Source organism: Zootoca vivipara, chromosome 10, assembly GCF_963506605.1.
Source record: "Zootoca vivipara chromosome 10, rZooViv1.1, whole genome shotgun sequence".
In the NCBI taxonomy this organism is placed as follows: domain Eukaryota; kingdom Metazoa; phylum Chordata; class Lepidosauria; order Squamata; family Lacertidae; genus Zootoca; species Zootoca vivipara.
In genome coordinates, this window is record NC_083285.1 from 7,016,352 (window position 1) to 7,038,712 (window position 22,361).

Below are 22,361 nucleotides of genomic sequence, written 5' to 3' on the forward strand. Positions count from 1 at the left end.
CCCCAGGTGAGAGTCAGAGACCTGTCTCCCCTGCCTACAATTCTACATCCTGACTTGGGGGGGGGGTGAGTCCCTGCCCCGTGACTCCATGATGTGTTGACCTAAGCGATCAACCCTTTAGGATGACCCCACCACCTACAGCAGGGATCAGCAACCTGCGGCCCATGGGGGTCATTTAACCGGCCCATGGACCCCCGCCACCCATTCGGTCTGCTCCCATGCGCTGCGCTAAACCGGCGCGGAGCAGAGCTGGGACCGCCTTCCACGATGCTGGCCGGCTCCTGCAGCCAATGGGAAGCTGCACACGCCTCCTCTGCACTGGAAGGAGCACTGGAAATAGTGTTTGCGCATGCATGCACACTCCGGCACACTGCGGCATCTGCGGGATCATGAACCGGCCCAAGCCACAAAAACTTTGCTGACCCCTGACCTAGGGCAAGGCCTGGACCACACCCACACCCCAGCTGTACTGGCTCAGCCAGTAATCAAACAGCACCTACACTACAATTAATATTATGCAAAAGCGGCACTGAGAAAAATTGGCTGGGTGAAAAAAGCCAGTGTGGCATGTATGTAGGAGGAGAGAGAATGTAGTGGGTGCCATGCAGGTTTCAAGTTGCACCTGGGACTGCTGGGACAAAGAAGATAAAACAGCTAATCCCACATGGGTTCCTTTGGGAGGAACAGTAGGATATAAATTCAGTACAGAAATACATTGCTGAAGTTATAAAATCCACCAGTTTGACAGATCTGTCTCTAGTCTTAACCAAAGAACTCAGGCTCCCTGTAAGAAAGAGAACAGAAACAAAGAGAAACACAGAGGTATTTTATAGTAGCAAAGCTAGGAATTACATTTTATGTGGAGAGCAAGGTAAAAAGTAAGGTCAACAGAAGCAAAGTAGCAATACCTTGTGGTTGGAGATAACGTAATCATCAAAAAATAAAAATAACATCTTGAAGTAACAGATCATCAGTCCATTTTAGGAACTCAATCCTGAATGTCTAAACTTTCTATTCTTAAGGACACAGTCTGCTCTGTCGCAGTCCTTTCCATCTCCTCCTTCTATAGATTTAGTGAAGAAATTATCAGTTCAATATGATTGCTGTGCATGTATGGTATCTAATACTGTATGTGTATTTTGTAATAAAATGAATATTTAATTACTTTAAACTCTGATTCATCATCTCCTTGGGCTTTTTTGGGGAAGGGGGGAAAGATATAAATTTAATAAATAAATAAAATAGTGTCTTGGAAAATCTAGGTTTTGACATGGCACATCATGATTCTTGGTTTCAATACTTAACACACATTCCTTGGATATACATTTGAAGCAGAATATTTGTGTAGACAAGGACACATGGTAGCAAACTGATGCTCATCCTATGGTCTGCCCAAGCCATTTCAGGTCCTCAACTCCAGGACAGATTTTAAGGAAGATGTCGGATTAGAAGCAACACAGGTGCATTCTGCAGGTACAGTATATTATAGTATGCTTCATTAAAAGTCAGCTAGAAACTGTAGGAATGAATCAATCACTCATTATTGAACCTGCAGACCACTCTAGAAGTTTTTTTCTGCTGAAAGGTGGCTTGTGAATTCTCTAAAACAAACAAACAAACAAACAAACAAACAAACAAACAAACAGTTTTTCTTCTTTTCTACACACCAGCCTCCTATCCAAGCTTGGGATGATAACCCATACATACATTCCAGAATGTCACAGGAGATACAATAAGTTAAAAACTATTGGGATCCAGCTCATCAGCACATTAACATTATTTTTCTCCACAGTACTTTCTGGCATGAAGGCCTATCTAGCAATTGCTATTTATGGATTCTAAACCTTGATTCTTGACTACCCTGGTTCACGGTACATAGGACTGTTTTCCAAAGCTCTGTAAAATGTGACTGGTGCAGAATGTTAACAGCTACCTGCCCCCCCCCCGCATGCACCTTGAAACATTTTATTTAAGGTTTTTACACAAACATGTCAAACATTAACATTAAGGGGTAGCTATCTTGGCACACATACCGGTATATGCATGCTACATGGTTGCAGTGGCTTTCAATTGCTTTCTTGGTAACAATGACCTGAGCGAGACTATCTGGAACACCATCAGTTCTTATTTTCCTCATCATAGTGTTGTTTTCTTGGGCCACAATCCTGGTCAGAGGAAGAGGAGGCAGTGCCTGGGGAGCCATATGCCCAGACTATCCAGACCAAAAGGTGTGGCCTTCTTCCTCTAGCTCAGAAGGCACTGCATCTAGGCAGCACTCATCCTCAAGCCACAGAAGCAAGCAACTGCAAAGTTGGGCAATGGACTGTTAAAACATGAAATAGCTCCTTAGAGAGAGTAGGGCATCAGGTCAGCTATCTCTCCTAAGACTGAACCATGTTGCCAAGGCAACAATTCACTCCTGGTGAGTTTGGGCCTACAGGGAGCTCTCCATGATTCTGTTCAACTGTCTTCTGTCCTGCCCACTCTTACTTGGTTGATTATCTTCAAGACCTAACAACTCTCCTAAAAATGCGAGTGCCCCAGACTCTATCTGACACCACCATCCTAGACCCCAACCCAAGGATAGACCAAATACACAGTCACTACAGTGGGAAATGACACCTGATCTTCATGTGCCTTAAGCCAATATAGGCAAAAGCACAAAGAAAGCATTCCTAGTAGCCACTCCACAACTACAGAACTCCCTTCTCCTAGAGGAGCTTGCCCAATCTTAAACATCCTGCAGAAGTACTGGGAAAACCCCTTTGCAGCCGATTAATTTATTTTTAATCAATTAAGTTTCATATTTTTGTCTCATTTGTTTAACAGCGTCAGCTACCCCAACTCACGCAACTCCTCAAAAACAAAAACATCACAACATAACTTACAATAGACAATATTCCAATCAAACACAGCTCCTGAGATGTCAGGTACCAAGAGCAGGTCTGTGTTGCAACGTAGAGAGCCCTCAAGACAATTCAAACACAGCACTGATAAGCTCCAGAGGGAACAACCCTGCACTACGTTGGACAGTGATTCACTGCCTTTATGGTGAGGGGAATATAATGAGCAAATAAAATTAATCAATCACAATCTGGTACAGAACTATTAAATGCAGTATATTTGCTACATTTACAGCTGGTTAGAGGTGGTTTAGAAAGTTCCAAATTAAAATGCCAACCCTAAATTTATGTCAGCTCCTCTCCCCTAGGATGTCAGGATGCTGGGAAGTTTCATAATTTATCATTTACTTTTCTGTAAACCCTCTCCTAAGAACTTACAATGTGCACAGAAATTTTCAAGGGTGAATGTTTGAGCACTAAGCAAAAAATGCACATTTGTTTTTATAGCCAACATTTCTGACCTTTGGAGAACTTGGAAAACTTCTGCCTTGAGTGGCACACTGAAAGCCAATTAATTGTTTTCATTGCACTGTTGTCTAAGAGTAGCAATGCTAACAATGTAAGATCACAAGGACTGCAACATGAAAGTACAGTTGAATCCATCTTTACTGACTTTCTAGGCATCAGGTAAAGACACATCTTCTTTATCCACCCATTGCAAGCAGGGTTTAAATTGTGTTGTATGTGTTTTGGGTGAGGGGGGGGGAGGATTGTTTTTATATATTGTCTACATTGCCCTGGGATTCCATGGAAAGAAAGGCAGTCTAAAGATGCAATAAATAAATTCAATAAACAAATAAAATATTTCAGTAAAACGTCTTGGAAATCGGCCAACCAAGACAATTCATACAAACTGACCTCTGAACATCTTTTACAATCACTACTTCCTAGTCCCTCAAAATTAAGCAGTTTCCTTGATGAGAGGTTTAAATGTAGCTTGCACAAACAAAAGTTATATCATAATTGTAATTTGACCTTGATCAATATCGAGCATGGCCAACCTACTTTCATTTCTCAATTGTTTTCATGTGCCCACGAAACCCTCCCTCTAATGAACAATTATTTTGCTCTTTTAATTGAAACAGTCGAAGCTGGTGAATTGCTTTCACACAGATTTAACAGCCACAGTTCTAAGCAGCTGTATTTATTTTAGTGATCTATATCTCACACCTGAATTTGCTTGTTTCCTCCTTCCATTCTCCATTTGTGCTATTTCTTTTGAGTTTGAAAACTGAGCTGATTGTAATTGTGCTAATTCAGAAATCTGTACTTATTTCATAGAATCATAGAAGTGGAAGGGAACCCGTGGATCATCTAGTCCAACCCCTGCCACGCAGGAATATGCATCTGTTATAAGAATTTTGAGGTCATATATATATATATAATAATTGTTCATAAAACATGTACATGAATGTACAGAAACATGTCTGAAGCAGCACAGGAAAACAGGCCTGACTGACACCATTTTGACTCTCTCTGACCAGGTGTTCCTCTGCAAGGAAGAAGTGGGGTGGGGGGGAACCTTCTCATTGTCTCAGGAATTAAAGTGATAATCCCTGGCATCCTGATACCTGACTGCCAGACAAAAGGGTGTGATTAACTTGGCTGGGAAACAGGGAAATGTAAATATCTCTCAATTTTGTTGATTAGGTTTTGGGGGCAGGGGGCAGGGTCCAGGATGCTCAGATTACTGCCACCAGACCTCCCCTTTCATGATGTACCTATGATGAATCTAGGGAGAGGGGTCTTGGGCTACACCCCTTCTGTGACATATGGATGATGCTTCTGGGGGGTGGGCTGAAACCAATTTCAAATCTCTTTTTAAGGACAAGACATCTTTGTTTGGGGTTCCTTCCTTGTTCTCCTGTGTGAGAGGAAGGACCCTGTTGCAACAGCAAAAATAAAAGTGCCTTGCTTCGCACGTCCTGGTTTGGTCTCTGTTATTTGGTGGGCAGGAGACGCTTAAACTTTGTCTGCTTGCCAGGATACCTGGACTCTTCCTGGGTCAAGGATCCACTTAATTCTAGGGCCGTGTAGCTCTGCAAAATTTTTACAACACATCCATACAGGAATCAAACCTGTGTCCTTGGCATTAGCAGTACCAATGTCTAACCAACCAAGCTAATCAGATTCACTTATTTTTTCTTCTGCAAAGAAGGGCTTCGAGAATGGCATGCCGATCATTACAAACCAGACAGTCCTTGCTCTTGGGTTTACAATGTGGAGGGTCTTCAAACTATAACAAATTAATGCAGGTGTTCTTAAAGCTATCTCAAATCAGGCCTCCCCAAATCAGGAAGTAACTGTTTGAAGCTTATATCAAATTAAAGTAAGTTCACTTCACTTTATATTATGCATTTGGATCCTGGAGTACATGATATAGGAGCCAGCTATCAAGTATGAAGGTAGTGTGTACATACCCCTTTGAAATACTTTATTAGAGTACTGAGGAATTAACCCTTAGTTTCTAAGTATTTTTAAGTGAGGCATCTCAAAATATTTGCTCCCTATATACTACATAGGAAGCGTTTTATTAAGCCTTCAGCTGCAAAATTTAAAGTGAACACTGACTTTAAAGCAGAAGAAGACAACTGAGCTGTCATTGTTCATTTTCATCCCCCAGCTACATGGCAAGCAATTAAATAGAAAAACGAAAAAGAAGAAGTCAGGACACATGAATGCATAGCATGAAGTGCTGGAGGAAAGAATCCTAAAAAAGCAAAGCTATTGGAAAAATAAGTAGTTGCTTCATTGACCCCAGTACTCAATCAAGAAGATGAGACAGGCCGCCTTCTACAGTGTACCTCTTTAGAAGTAATGACAGAGTACAGTATTCTGCCTAACCCAATCAGGGGTGTAGCTAGCTGCTCTGGCACCCAGAGCAGCAGGGGCGGGGGCAAGTCACCCATGGGGGCAGGGCGAGCCGTGCATGGGGTGCCGTGGCGATCCGCCCAGGGGGGCAGCGTGGCAAGCTGCCCATGGAGTCCGCCTGGCAGATGCAAGCCCCACGTTGCCGTTTTGGGCAGCACGGAACCCTGAGCCACCGTGTTACTCCCAGGAGAGACACGTGGCTCAGGCGCGCTGCAGGCCAAGCCCCGTGGTAAGTACCAACCCCCACGGTGTGCCATTTTGTCACTCCCCTCAAGGATGACACCCAAGGCAGGCCACACACCCTGCACCCCCCCTTCCTATGCCCCTGAACCCAATCAAGCCAAATGTTAAGGAACCAAAGATAATCGGTTGTCCCCTGGCGATTGCCAGATACGCAAGAGTTTAAGAATGTATGAGAAACTGAGGCTATCTTTCCAATGAACTTTTGTGCATTCAATACAAATACAAATCAGGATTTCTCATTGCGGCACTTTGGGTAGCACCCTGCAGTGTTTCTACCATGTCTTAAGTGAAAGTGGCACCCTTGGATGATCTCTTTTCCTCAATGAGCAAGTAAACAGCAACTGAGAAGAGATTTAAATTTGGAACATGGGACAGGAAGAGGTCCAGGGGCTCAAACTATAGGAGGCTCTGGGAGCCTGAGCACCCACAAAACTTTTGTTGTGGGTGCTCAGCCCCCACACTGCAGGGCCCCCAATGCAATTTCCAAGGTCTCTCAAGGCCTCAGACAGCATCTCCAAGGCCTCGGAGATGCTGTCCGAAGTCTCACAAGGCATTGGAGATGCTGTCCAAGACCTTTGAAGACCTTGGAACCTGACTTCCGGTGGTACCAGAAGTTGGGTTCTGAGGCCAGGGCATTGCAATGTGACATCATGACGTCATGCACACCGGGCACCCAAGTCGGCTCTCCTGAAGAGGTCAAAAACCTTTCTTCAGCCCCAATCAACATCTCTCCCAACCCCAGTTCATGTAGCTGCTATTATGGGAGAGATTGCGGATCAATATCCTGCCTCATTTATTTATTTCTAGTGTGGCCCTGAGGTAAGAATTCTAACCTGATCAACTGAGAACCGTTGCAGGTAGGTAGCCGTGTTGGTCTGAGTCGAAGCAAAATAAAAAAATTCCTTCAGTAGCACCTTAAAGACCAACTAAGTTTATATTTTGGTATGAGCTTTCGTGTGCATGCACACTTCTTCAGATACTGAAGAAGTGTGCATGCACACGAAAGCTCATACCAAAATATAAACTTAGTTGGTCTTTAAGGTGCTACTGAAGGAATTTTTTTAACTGAGAACCGTGATAGACAGGCCATGCTCCCTTAAGAAGATCCACATGACACTTTGAAAATGACTGCCTTTTAAATTGAATATAATGCCAACCAACACCACAACTTCTAATTATTGCATTGTTTCACTTTAGGCCAACAAGGCATTTGTTATTTGTCAACGTAAAATGAGCACCTTAAACACTACATGTAACTGATAGCAGCAACATAAAAGTTATCAAAGCCAGTCAGTGTATACACACATACAAATTACTACAAGCAGAACTCAACTGTGGGTCTTCCACACAGAGGCCAGGAAGAAGACCATCAATGCAAATCCCAACATATGACAATAGGCGGCAAGTATTAGTACTAGTCCTGGTTCACTAATTGCTGCATCCATAAGCAACTGTGAAAACATCAGTTACTCAGCAGCAGCTCAAGAATAAATGTACCAGGGAAACGACTGTGATAATAATGGGAGAATCATCTGTGTAATTTCTCCTACACAGAAGGTAAGAGCAATGAGCAAAATGCTCAGAATCCACCTCACATTGTGGATTCTCATGATTACTGTGTAAATAGAAGCTGAGGGTGTAGACACAATTGCTGAAGCCCCTGCTTAAATGTTCACTTATTTTAAAAAATCTGATTGATTGATTGAAAATATTGCTTTGGAAATACGGTAATTATTAACTTATATGCCAACTGATTACATGAACTATTTTCATTTTTAGGGAGTCTTAAACGTTTACAGAAAATCTACTGAAAGTTTATTACGTCATGCAACTCTTTATGTCCAGCTGTTCAAATACCAAAGAGAACAGGAGTTTCTGAACTGGAGTTTTATGTACGTATAGACAAGTGGGAACCCACAACAAAATGTCACAGTGTTATCCCTAGTCTTTAGCAGGTGTGCTCTGGCTCAGGGTTTCAGGCAGTCCAAAAAAGAGTTTTGGACTGCTAAGTACTCTTGGAACAGTTAGGTCTCAGGGGGGAGAAAGGAGTGAAAGACATTGCTTTAATTTATCATACTCCAGAAACTTTCCCCACCTAAATTGGAGGGGAAAATGGCATGAAATTATGCTCCTGAGGGGAAGAATTACATATGGAGCCCATCTTATGCAGATTTACGTCCAACTAAGTTCAATACAACTTATTCACAAACAAATGTGCATAGGATTACACCATTAATCACTAAAACTTTAGTATTTTCCATGTAAATTTTTATTTTGAATATACACACCATACTGCTTATATCTGCATATTTAATTGATTGGAAACACTTCAAATATGGATATGCTCATATCACTTGTTCCAAGGAGGTGAATCCCTATATTTTTAAGACTTTATGTGTGAATGTGTAGCAGCCCACTCCTTTTCATGGAAGTACAATGAGGAGATTCTGCAGATTCTGAATTTGGGTTCAGAGATACTAATTACCACTTTTCATTCATCAACATCTTCACAGAAGCTTCAATGTTAGCATTAAACAGAGCAGAAAGTCAGAAAGGAACGAAAATTTCTATTAACTTGGCTGTTTTGAAAAGGATAAATAAAAAAGGAAGATAGCTGTATGTCTAAAGTAAATATTTTCTACAGCGCTGATAATAATACAAAACACAAAAATAAGTAGTAGTAAAAAGCCACCGAAAACAAAGTGGAAATAAACACACATGAAGATAGAAAGCTGTTTTGAAAAGGTGAATTTATCTTCTACTATAAACTCTGAGGGGGGAAATTGGGGGCTGGGGGGGGGATCAAGGAAAGTAGAGTTGGAAGGGACCCCAAGGGTCATCCAGTCAAAGTAATGAAAGTAAGCTAGGCTAAATCATGTAAAATGTAAAGAAAAAAGTAACAGGCCGTTATTTTCTAAAAATGTATTTTGCTCTTTCAAGCCACAAATGTATCAAGAAAGAGAGATGCAGCTGGGACTATTAGCAGTTTAACCGGTTGCGGTGCCCACAGCAGCCTGCAAAGCAAGGTGCTGCTCAGTTTTGAAAGCTGCTTATTTGGCAATGGGATCTGTACATATGAAAACCACCCAAATCTCTGGGTGCATTTGCATCCCTTCCATCACAGTTATATTCATACACCTATACTGTACCACACTTCCCAAATATACAGTGTAACTAAATTATGCCTGCTGCTACAGGATTAAAGATTTATGTATATTTACCGAAAAGACAATTTACTGCAGAAGTAGGGTATGAAATGCCTTCTTGGTTTCAAAGGCATATCCTAAACCAGTAATTCTGGTGCATGCACTTGCACACCACACAGGAGCTCCTATATGCAGAGGAAACTTCTGCGTAAGAAAAGCTCCTCCATTTGCTTCCATGTTGGAGAATGGTCAGCAGGTACAACTCTACAGCTCCTGCAACACAAGGTTCAACAGTGGAGCTCTAGATGCTAATAAGATCACATGGACAGTGCATTTTGAAGTAACTGCCTCGGAGTTCTTTTGCTTCGCATCCTGTTTCACGGTTTTAGCATCATTTTTATTAGCTCTTTCTTGAGTCCCAAGATGGGGCAATCACTTGAGTTGTGGAAGCAGCAAGGAAAGCAAGCAACTCATTTGCTCTGAAAGATCAAATACCTCAAAAGGGGGTAAATATGGAACATATAGGGAACACTGAAAGTAAGTACAGTAGACCGTCGAGTTACGTACCGCTCTGGATACATAACTTTCAGGTTGTGAACGCGGCAAACCCGGAAGTGTATACTTCCAGGTTTGGCCCTGCGCATATGCGCTGAAGAGCTCAGCACAACACACACCTGTGCAGAAGCGGCTCCTCCAGTTACGGACTTTTCAGGTTAATTACGGACCCCCAGAACGAATTTAATTCGTATCTGGAGGGTCTGGTGTGAATGTATATAGCAGAGAAAAAGTAAGGTAAAGGTAAAGGTACCCCTGATCGTTAGGTCCAGTCACAGACGACTCTGGGGTTGCGGTGCTCATCTCACTCTATAGGCTGAGGGAGCCGGCATTTGTCCACAGACACCTGTGGCCAGCATGACTAAGCTGCTTCTGGCGAACCAGAGCAGCGCACGGAAACGCCATTTACCTTCCCTCTGGAGCGGTACCTATTTATCTACTTGCACTTTGATGTGCTTTCAAACTGCTAGGTGGGCAGGAGCTGGGACCGAACAACGGGAGCTCACCCCGTTGCGGCGATTCAAACCACCAACCTTCCGATTGGCAAGCCCTAGGCTCAGTGGTTTAGACTACAGCGCCACCCGTGGTCTCTCTCAAAGTGCTCTCTCTCAAACTCCTTATTCTTATTATTCATTTATATGTACCGGTAGTTATAGTCCATCCTCCACCATGAAGTCCCTACCTTTTTGCTCATTTTGAGTATTGGTCTGAGTATTTTTCAGCTCCAAACCACCAATTAGTTTGGTAGCACAACATTAAAGCACTCTGTGACCCAGCATACTGCAGTGGTCGCTATTTGGTTTTTTATCTGGGAAATCCAGGTGCAAATCCCTACTCAGCCTACTTTTATGTTTGATTCAGCAATAATTTGGAATTCTGAATAACTTGGGATGGGAAAACAAACTGAATGCTCCCTTGGTGCAGGCAATTCACATTCCCTATTCTTCATACTCACTCTCCTTTCTCTACAACTCCACAGCCTCCTACTGCAGCTATCATCCATCCCTTGCCTTTTTATCATACTTTTCTGATAAGAAACAGTGGGGGAAGTAACAGCAACGCCGAGGCAGGCAATGGTCTCCCAGCAACAGTAAGAGGGCGGGTGGTACCCTGTTTCTCCAAAAAAGAAGACATACCCATAAAATAAGCCATAGCAGGATTTCTAAGCATTTGTGCAATATAAGCCATACCCCCAAAATAAGACATAGTGATAGGCGCAGTTCTGGAGGGCGCCAAGGAAGAGGCTAGGCTGGACACGTAATAAAAAAAATAAGACATCCCCTGAAAATAAGCCACCGTGTTGTTGTTGTTTTTTGAGGAAAAATAAATATTAGACGGTGTCTTATTTTCGGAGAAACACAGTAGCAATATCAGGAAGAGGAAGTCGCATGCTACTTAGATGTTTTCTCCCAGGGCAGTCAGTCAGTCAATTATATTTATATCCCACCTTTCCTCCAAGGAGCTCAAGGTATTGTACATAACTCTTTCCCACTCAAACCACTACACCAAGCTGGTTCACTCTTACCCACCCTGGGAGAGTAACAAGCCACAAGCCACATTAACAGCCAGAAATCCTCTTCACTATGTTTGGAGGAGGCAGATCTACGATGGGTGCATTCTTCAGGGAGCCAACATCATAATCTATTTGCATAGAGAGGACGGCATCAAGGCTGCTTCTAGCAGTGCTACTCCCTGGGGGAGAGTGAGTAACTGCAAGAGTTTTCCGGATCACTGCTCAAGGTGTCTTGCCATATTTAGGTACATGCATGAATGCCAACTGGTAAAGTTTGGGGGGGAGCTGGGAAGTCTGTACTTATTAGCAGGGATAATTTACTACTAACTTCCAACAGAAATGCCAAAAGAAAACTCCACCACAATAATCCCAAATACAGAAACATATTGGACACCCTCCCGTCCCAAATTATCTGAAGCATTCATCCTCTACTTCATATGACCATAGAAGGGACCCTGAGGGTCACCTAGTCCAACCCCATGTAATGCAGGAATCTCAACTAAATCAATTCTCACTAAGGTATTAATCATCTTTTGTTGAGACCTTTATAGAATGGCTGGCAGGCAAGAGTCCATAGGTCTGCATTTTCAAAAAAAAATATCATTTCACTAAGTCTATCAACCCAACAAAAGGCTGATGCAAAACAAGGAAGCAAAACCAATTATTGACAAACAGATCGAGCCCAGTTTTAAGACCAGAACAATATAGCATGATCAAAGGAAGCAAAGAGTATCATGCAAGTTAAACACTAGAGTATATGTGTAAACATGTCTTTAAAAAAAAAGATAGATGGAGAAGGGACTCATAAATAGATAGTTCTTGATTAATTTAAGAGCTAAAGGGGTATGAAACAGCATAGAAAGTATTAAGTTTGACCAAGTCTTAGAGAGCCAATCCTGATGAGTCATTTTCTCTAGGAACATAGGTGGTGTCAGAAAGTTTATCAGCATTTTGGATGACATGGATTAGTTGCTTTCCAGCACTACAATCTTCAACTCTAACAAATTTGAAGCCTTCCAAATCCAATGCTCTTCTTATGATTACTCTACTAGGTCCCTTTCCTATCACGGCATAACTAATAGCATAATCCTATGCATGTTCTTTCAGAAGAAAATCCAAGTATGTTTCATGGAGTTTACAGTAATTCAAGGAAAGTCCGCATAGAAACGCAGCCTAAATGTGAAAGCTTGCAAAGTGTGTGTAGTGATATGGGGCAGAACATTTTTCAAGATGGAAATTTCCCCAACACTATATTATTCCACAGAAAAAATTCCATTTCTAAAAAATGTGTTGTTTTATAAAGGTAATTACTAACATAATGGACACAATCCCAGTAAAACCAGGCAATTTCAGGTGACTATCCCTACAAAGCATGCATTTACATTACCGCTTTGGGTACACACTAAAATTCATGTGTTCTCTTCTTGTTGTTAAAATTTAGAACATTTTAGAGATGTGTATGCTATTTATCTGCATTTCTTGAACTATTACCAAATATTCCAATTAAGATAGTATCAATTTGTTAAAAATAACTCACATCAGGGCCTGATTTGCACAGCACGGGTAACTCTGGCTTACTGTGAACAAGCAAGCATATCTCTTCCCAGAGTGCAAAGAAAACCAGAGTGCTGATTTCACACATATCAAATGCAGCTTCTTCTCCTAGTTAATTTGGAGAGAAATGAATCACAAGCACAGGTTTGTAGGTTTCCACCCACTTGGGAATAGCAAGAGCAGTATGGACACAATTTTAACAAGATATGTGAATTGGGCCTATATGTGCTTTATTTATTTAAAAAAAATCCAAATGAAAAATATAAATTCAATGTCAGCAATTAGAAAAACCTTTGAGATATTTATACAGCATGTAAAATTAATGTGGTGTATTTTAACATTTTGTTTACTAAATATAAGCGAAACATGCTAAATCAGAGCCCAAACACAATTGGTTTAGGACATCAAAGGCACTTCTGGAAAACCCCATCACTGTATGATCAGACATCTGTATACTGTTCCAATTCATGAGAGTTTAAACAAATGTGTGAAAAAAACACCAATGACTGCAAGCATTCACATGAAAGAATGGAGAGTATGCCCAAACTAGCAGCATGAACAGGTTTTCACGCATTGTCCAATAGTCGTGAATGTGCAAAAGTCAAAGATTTTTAGCTCTAGGTCTAGAACAAGGGTGAGGGACCTGCGGCCCTCAAACGCCATGATCCATGCTTATGGATGAAGGCGGATGTTAAGTTCAACAATATCTAGAGCAGGGCATCCAATTTTTCATACTAAGTGGGTCGCAAGAGTACTTCAACATGGAACCTGTGGGTCATACACTGCCTTGTCATGCAGGCAGGGGGGCCAAAATTTGATGCCCCCCGCCCCAGCTTTTGTGCTGCCTTTCCAAAGCAAGTAACTGAGGCATCAGCCTTTAGAAGGAGGTGTGAGGCTCTGGCAGCATTCTGGAGCCCTCCCACATCCTTCCCAAAGCTGGGAAAGTGCTAACTAGGCTTTGGGAAGGAGGAGGAGGGACTCCGGGACCCTTCTCATGACCCTCACACTACCTTCCCAAAGCCCAGTGGCTCACATATCCATCTTTGGGTAGGCAAAACCAGGGCTTGGCAGGGGGCATCAAAGGTTGTCGAGGGCCACCTAAAAAGGTCCCGACGGCCACTCATTGGTCCGCCCTGGTCTAGAGGGTCACGGGTTTTTCAACCATGCTCTGGAATGTTCTAAAGATGTTTAGTGCAGGAGCAGGGTTTTCCACGTGTGTTCTGACACACAGACCACAAATATTATCCTTATTGATGTTGTCAGTTTGTACAGAGTCTCCACACACCTTCATTTGAGTTTGCAGCTTTCGGGGCTTATGTTCGCTTTACACTAATCCCAAACTTTAGACTTCCTACCTGCTAGCAAAATAAATAAATAATAGTAATAATAATAATAGTGCTAATCTACATTTCCCATGTAATTTATTTAAAAAATGACACAGAGATTCTGAAATACTATTATCTCCTGTAGTCAGTAACATAAAAAATACATTTTTAACTCACACAGGACCAATCTAGAAAAAGTTGGTCTCGTTTAGGTGTAACTAACACTCCCTACATTGGGAGCAATGCAAAAAAGACATACTTCTGCAGTTCCGTGGTTTTTATAAACTACATGTCTATGAAATTATATCAAAAGGCTAAAATATCTAGCATTTCCTGTCTGACTATAGCTAATACACAATGTGGTCTTTAAAACTTACAGTTTGTAAATATATATCTATACTGTACATTCATTTATATTCATATTATGATATACACTGTTGCTTTCCTTGCCAATCAAGGACATTTCTCATGGTCCATTAGCACAATGTCTGCCCTTAAATTTACTTCTTCCTTATCTTATTATGTGCATTTATGCATTAAGGAAGAAGATTAATTCCAATTAGATGCCAGTTTCATCTCATAGTTAAAATGTATTTCTGAACAGCATGAGGTATCAGCTCCTTCATTATGTATATATGTATGTATATTATATATATATATATATAAATACACATACTGTATATATCAAACACAACAAAGCTCTCATTGGTTTCACCCCAGTATCAGTGCCATTCTTTTTAAGAGAAAACCTAAAATCATAGTTGGCATTCTTTCCCTGTGCTATTTTCATCTCCATCCTCTTCCCTAACGTCATCACCTCCATTTTATTGGCATAACATTTATAGCTCATATAGAACCAGGTTACGGATGGAAAAACTGAACACAACCCAATTAGCATTTTAATTCCGAGTTTCTATTTCTACAGCAAAACGACTAAACCCTTTAATTACATTTCTCAATTCTGAAAATACACCTTTAAAAAAATCACCAAAATGAAAATGTGCCTTCCTTGATCCCCTACTCCACCCCACACACCATTTTATGCATTTTTCTTTGCTGTGAATAACTTGCATCTCTATTATAAAATTAAGGCAATCCTGGTTGATTACAGTAGCTTGCTCTCCCTTTTAAAATTTACAAATCCAATTAAATGGCTATTATTGTAAAGCTATACAAAGCATACAGTGAGGCTCTGTTTTAATTATATGCCCTATATCCTGATTAGCTGAGATACATCTACTGCATTGGAACTGTGCTCTCTTATGCTTATTTTGATGAATATTCAACATAAAATCAGAATTTAGGTTTACTGAATCAATAATTATGCCATCATCTCCTATAAAATAAATGGATATCGCAATATAGATCTGAGATGGGAAGATTAATGTAGGTTTAGTAATAGAACTAGTGTTGCTACATATGAAACATAATTTATTTAGTATATACTCTAGTGTCAAAAATTAATCTTACAGCAAAGATGGTTGAACAGGTTTGATACCCATGCTACATACCAAGAAAACCAAAAGGTTACATAAATAATGTGAAATTAAATTACTAATGGATATTAGAAGCAGATTGACAGACAAAATGATTGTTCTAAAAACAGTTCTGAGTCATTTTGTCCTTACCTGCAGGCATGAACCATTACTGCATGCAGTGACTGCTCCATTTCCTAGCACAGACTTGAAGCAGGATCACATCTCTCACACGGAATGTGACTAATTCATAGGTTTGCAATTCCTAAGCTATTAGCAAAGGACACTCCCTTTCAACCTAACATACAGCTTTTAACAGAATTTATTTTCTCCTAGCCTAAATTCAAGTACAATCCTATTTTTAAGTGACATTATCTGATATATGCATGTGTGTGTGTGTGTGTGCATGTAACATCTCTCAATCTGGATTAAAACACACACACACTGCAGCAACAGTATAAACACGTATGTACCAGATGTATTATGGATTTGCATGCTGCACAGATTAGCCCTCATTTAAACAAAAAACAAAAAAAACATGAAATAATAAGCATTTGCCACTGTCGCAAAGCTTAACCAGCAACACAGATTCATTTAATAAATTACAATGGCAAGCATGCAATACATCAACACAACTGGCACACTTGACAGGAGAAATACCCTATACTGCGTCTTAGCATTACTACACCATTAATTGTTCATGCAGGAGATGTAGCTGTACCTTTCTGAAGAGGACGACTTCTCAGAGTTAACTGACATCAGCAGCTCAATCTTCTGCTTGATTTCTGGAAAAATCAGAAAATATTCACAACCAAAGACTGCCTGCCCTTGTTTTCCAATGCCTTATTCGAGAGAGATCTTTCCCCCTAATAATCCCCTTTGTTCCAAATGAAGCCACAAGATTCACTGTACTTCTGCAGAGGCAGATTCTATGGTGCTATAAAAGAAAAAGCTCCAGAGGCATCAGGCCTTGCTAAACTATGCACATGACTGTTTATGAAAGCAGGAAGTACCATTTCTTTTACACAGAGGGGTGTTTCCTCTTTTGAGGTTGAACAGACATTTGCCAGATGATTCTGAGAACAGACTGCATGCAGAGGCACATTCCAGCTACTACGAAAAATCTAACAAATGGTTTATTGAGATATACAGCTAGACAGCAAGAAATCTCTTTGCTGAAATATGTCATCGCTTCAAGAGATTCCAGGTTGGGGGAGGGGGACTGAAGCGCTGTCAGAAGGAAGGTGTTTACATGTTAATATATGGATTGGAAATAATGAGCAGTATTAAATAACCTGCATTTCCAGATTCATAGGCCACCAAATCATGAAAGTAAAAAGAAATATTTTCTCCCATCTGAAGCTTCCCCCTTCTAATGCTCTCAACCAACAAACAGCAACACCCTCAGACCTGGGCTGGCATATTAGGTATATTTCCCCAAGCTGAAATTGTCTGAGAACACCAACTAGATGTTAAAAGGATAACCAATTTTACTCTCTTTTCTGGGAAGGGTGGGGAAGGGAACTGCCATACCATCTGTGATTTCCATGTCAAAATCAAAGCTTATACATTTTTTAATTTTTTTCAAATGTTCTATTTTCTAAGCGGTTTCTCATTAGTTTTATGTCATAAAACTTGCAACATTTAACTACACACTTAATATGTATGAAATATGTTTCAAATGTTAACAGTTTTCCTGCAAAACATACTGAAACATTCAGCAACAATATGCTAGATACCTAGAAAAACAACAACTAAAAATGAATTTCAGCAAGGAAGAGAACCAGTCTTAGTGCCAACTATGGCCACATTGAGACCATACATTTATTGCAGAGTGATACTGCTTTGAACAGTCATGGCCTCTCCCAAATAATTCTGGGAGCTGTACTTTGTAACTGGGGTGAGAGTTATTAAGAGACCATTGTTCGCCTCACAGAACTGCAATTCCCAGAGTTCCTTGCAAAGAGAGATTGTTTATTAAACCCTCTAGGACTTGAACTCTGAGGGGAATAGGGGTCTCCTAACAGCTCTCAGCAGGGACTCGGGTGGCGCTTTGGGTTAAACCACAGAGCCTAGGGCTTGCCGATCAGAAGGTCGGCGGTTCGAATCCCCGCAACGGGGTGAGCTCCCGTTGCTCAGTCCCAGCTCCTGCCAACCTAGCAGTTCGAAAGCACCTCAAAGTGCAAGTAGATAAATAGGTACCGCTACAGCGGGAAGGTACTTTAACAGCTCTCAGCACACTTAAACTACAGCTCCCAGAATTCTTTGGGGAAACCCATGACTGTTTAAACAACTTTAAATGCACGGTATGATTGTGGCCTACGCTAAGCACAGTTTGACGTGGCACAATTCTTTTTACTTTTAAAATGGAAGCCCGAGGGAGGACAGTTGGGATTGGGACTTTAGGGCTCGGGGTCCATTATTTTCTCCTGTGTGGTAGCCCCAACAATAATCACCCACCCTCTGCAACCCTGCAGTTACTTAGCCTAGGAGGGAACGCTACTGGTGCCACCGGCAGCATCCCTCCCACAGGGCGGGGCGGGGGAATCTATTATTTGGATGGGAGTTTTAAAGCCAATCCTGATTCCCCTCACAGCCCCTTTTCTAAAAGTTAAAAACATTCATACAGTAACCTATCTGTTTAAGGTAAGATTCAGTTTGGACCAAAGATGGGGAATAAATGACTAGGTAGCAACAGTTCTAAAGAAAAATTAAGAAATCTAGTAGGCACCAACTAATTGTTGATGTGCCTACTAGTCCAAAGCCATTTTAGATTACATTCAAAGAAGTACTGTTCCAAAGATTCAGCAAAAAGCACTGTTCAACTCAACAGTTATCAAGCCTCATTGTGAGTACAGTGGTACCTTGGTTTACGAACTTAATCCGTTCTGGAAGTCCGTTCTTAAACCAAGCGGGGGACTCAATTTACAAATGGAACACACTCAACAGGACGCGAAACGTGTTCTTATTACAAGGCAAAGTTCACTAACCAAAACACCTACTTCCGGGTTTGCAGCATTCTTAATCCAAGTAGTTCATAAACTAAGCTGTTCTTAAAACCAAGGTACCACTGTACTGTGTTCATTTTCAAGTGCTACATTTAAAATGATACGACAGCTGGAAAACACTAAAAGCTACATATATGGGTTTAGCTTCAATCCATTCAAGGAAAAGTTGAATGAACTATGTCTGCTGATTCAACCGGGGGGGTGGGGAGGAATTCTGCCAGCTCAAAAATATTTAAGAAGGTGAAATGAGGGAGAAATAAAGAGGTAATAATAATTTATTCCATTCAGTAAAAGACAGGGAACTACCCTTTACATTTCTAATTTTATTCCTTAAGGGCAACTAAAAATAGAATCATAGAATTCAAAGGGACCATGAGAATCATCTAGTCTAAACATAAACCACAACCGTGAGATTAAGAGTCTCATGCTCTACAGATTGAACTATCCCAACAGTCAAGGAACCATGGATTCTCTTTCAGAAATTATCAAGAGTCTTGTTAGGAATGCTTTTGTACTGGATAACCTGGCTTAGAGCAGAGGATATGACTGAGCGATTTATTCGTTTTGCTCCAACTCTTTGGGCAATATCTAACAGTAGTGATACTCGGAGTAGATCTACAAATATGCAGCGCTGGATATCACCCTCTGATCCTAGGATTAAGAAAGCAAAATGGAGAGAATGTAGAACAAAGCAGAACAACTTGGAAAAGAGCAGTTACAAATATGTAGCCATTCCTTCAGTCACATAGATCAGGGATGCACAAAAGGTAGTAGATCAGCAAGGCTTTCTGAGCCCCAATTGTTAACCATGGCAGTGACAAAATGGCCTTTCCCTTTAAATTAGAATGCTGAAATAAAGAAGGCAACCCTGAGGTAGGACTGTGAGTTCAGTTCTGGTACCCAAAACAAATTCCTGATCTCAGCAGCTGCTCATTGGCACCCTGTTCTTTAATTTATTTTGTGCCTCGGCCCTGTTGATGGCTCCTGAGGGTTTAACACTACACAAAGCAGGTCCTGGAAGTCTGCCCTCCCCTAATCTATGAACTGCTGTTCAAAGGTGGATTTCTAACCTAATAAAGGAACGAGCATAAGAAGACCCCATTGGATCAGATCAAGGGCCCAGCTAGTCGAGCATTCTGTTCTCACAGCAGCCAATCAGACGTTTGTGGGAAGACTGTAAACAGGTCCTGTTTAAAAGCATTTTCCCCACTAGTGATTCCCAGAAACTGGCATTTAGCAGCATAATGCCTCCAACCGGGGAGACAGAATATAGCCATCATAGCTAGTAGCGTCTGATATTCTCATCCTCTTTTAAAGCCATCCAGGTTAGTGGGCCTAAGTTCATGTTATGGGAATGAATTCCATACTTTTGCTATGCACTGTATGAAGAAATACTTCACTTTGCCTCTTCTGAATCTTCCAGAATTAAGTTTTATTGGCTGGCCTCAGGTTCTAGTTTTACAAAAAAGGGATCTTACACCTCTACCATGTAAAGCGTTATCTTACACTTCTACCATGTTATTTGCCTTTTTGCTATTAAAAAACAAACCAACAAGCCAAATGTTTTAAATTTTACTCACAAGAAAGTTGTTCCACTACCATTTTGGTTGCACTTTTCTGAACTTTGCCCAACTTTACAGTATCCTTTATGAGATGAGACATTCCCAAGAGTGGTCTTAACATAGTGTTGTTGTTGTTGTTTATCACAGCACTGTTATATTGGCAGGTCTATTTTCAATCACTTTCCTAATGATCCCTAAGATGGAATCCACCTTTTTCACAATTGTTCCAACTACACTGAGCTATCCACTATGACCCCAAGGTCCTGTGGTCAGTCACCCCCAGTTCAGACTGTAGCAGTGGCCCTAAGGGCCACAATTAAGGTGATAATGTAAATCCCTATAACTCTTAGAATGTGCTTATATTAGAAGAGTTATGGTAACCTGATGCTTTAAAGAAACTGATGATTTAGCAAGATGCCATCCCTACTGGGATAGAAGGCCAGTCACAAAGATGCAATTAATAAGCTAGAACATAAGTTGTTACATGGTACATGTAACACAGGTTCCCAACACGCATACTAACTCACAATGTAACAGATCACGGTGGGAATCAATGTTTAGTTAGCAATGCCTATTGCGCATGCGTATTAAATATGAAATGATGTAATGATTTATATGATTGGTTAAAATGAAATCCTTTGTCTGAAATGTTATAAATTCCTCTGCCCCACGTTGGGCGGGATTGCAGTTTTGCAAAAAGATTCGACTGTAACCTTATTGCTTTGCAATAAACAAAATGGACTCCTAACTCCTTGTCTCTGAGTTTTATTTGCCTAACCAAAGAAGATAAGCCATTTTTGGCTTACAACAAGACCTCACAAGTGTGTATGTCAAGTGAGGATCTTCACCACACACACACACACACACACACTGCAACCCTTTACACTTGTTTACACTGAATCCCATTTGTCATTTTACTGTCCATTTACCTCCTCACAATCTCTTTTTCTTTCAACAACCTTGAACAATTTGGGGGATCATAAAACCTGGCAACCTCATTGCTTATCCCTAACTAGTCTAGATCATTACTGATCATATCATCAAAACACCCCCCAAGAGCAACAATTAACTACTGTAGAACAAGTAACACCTATAACTTGCTCCTTAGTCCCAGTATGCATGTATACTGGAAACCTACAAAGGCATTTTATTTACCTAGTAGTAACATGCATATAATAAACCAGTTTTCAGTCTCAAGATCAAGGTAGAACAATCTAAGAGTAGGAGAACCAAGAAAGAAAGACTGGTAAAATTCTCTTAGTTTTCAGAGATAGGTTTAAAAGGTTTTAGGATCCATTTAAAAAATAAAAAAGAAGAAAGCATTGTGGTAGGTATCAAAGAGTAGGGGAGAAATTCACACTTTCTAAAACAACTCAAACTGCAGCTATCATTCAATGGAACACCAAAAGAAGTCTATTTCTTATGTACCATATCAGTGGTTGAACACAAGTTGTTACTTTACAAGCTACTACCTACTGCAATGATTATTTGAATCCATTAAATACTGAACTCAAAAATGTTATATGGTTTGATATACAGTGTGACTGCTTTTTAAGAGTCCAAACAAAGAATAAGATAAATGAATATACAGCGGAGCCTCTGGATACGAATTTAATTTGTTCCAGGCGTCCGTGCACACCCTGAAAAATCCGTATCCAGAGGCGCCGCTCCTGCACACGGCATGATAGAGTGCTTCTCCGCACACAGGCGGCGCAATAGAGCGCTTCTGCGCATGCAACAAAACCCAGAAAAATACTTCCGGGTTTGCTGCTTTCGCAACCTGAAGTTTACGTTACCCGAGAGTAACGTAACCCGAGGGCCTACTGTATATTTTAGATTATGAATACTCTACAAATTGTACAATTTAAGATAACAGGAATATCAGTGAATAGTAGAAAATAGTTTGAAAGTGGTTGATAGTTATACAAAATGCTGATGGAAGCAATTTTTTCAGCATAATCTGAGACTACAAAGCCATACTCATAATATATAACTGAGGGTTTTGCAGCATGCTCAGAGTTGAGATGGGGCCTCTTAGGAGACAGGTTGTGCCATTTATCCCAGCACTGGGCCGGCAGGAGGCAGAACCTTGAGAATGAAGTGTCATAGAACACATATGGTTGCTCACCGATAATGCTCTTTAGAAGAGCAACACCACTACAAGAAGCTGCCTGCATGTCTGGCACAGGGGACAGCCAAAAAGTCA

General features: G+C 40.9%; 1 protein-coding gene across 5 annotated transcripts in view; it reads right to left on the bottom strand.

Moving 5' to 3' along the window:
- The window catches only part of SRPK2 (SRSF protein kinase 2), a 93,939-nt gene that overhangs the window by 43,842 nt on the left and 27,736 nt on the right, over positions 1–22,361 (bottom strand). The window contains exon 2 of one of the 5 annotated variants that reach the window (XM_035126845.2): positions 16,307–16,370. The exons of the other annotated variants lie outside the window; for them this stretch is intronic. Coding sequence (XP_034982736.2) covers positions 16,307–16,344 — 38 coding nt within the window. The 5' untranslated portion in view covers positions 16,345–16,370. The remainder of the gene's footprint in view (positions 1–16,306; positions 16,371–22,361) is intronic. 5 annotated transcript variants of the gene reach the window in all.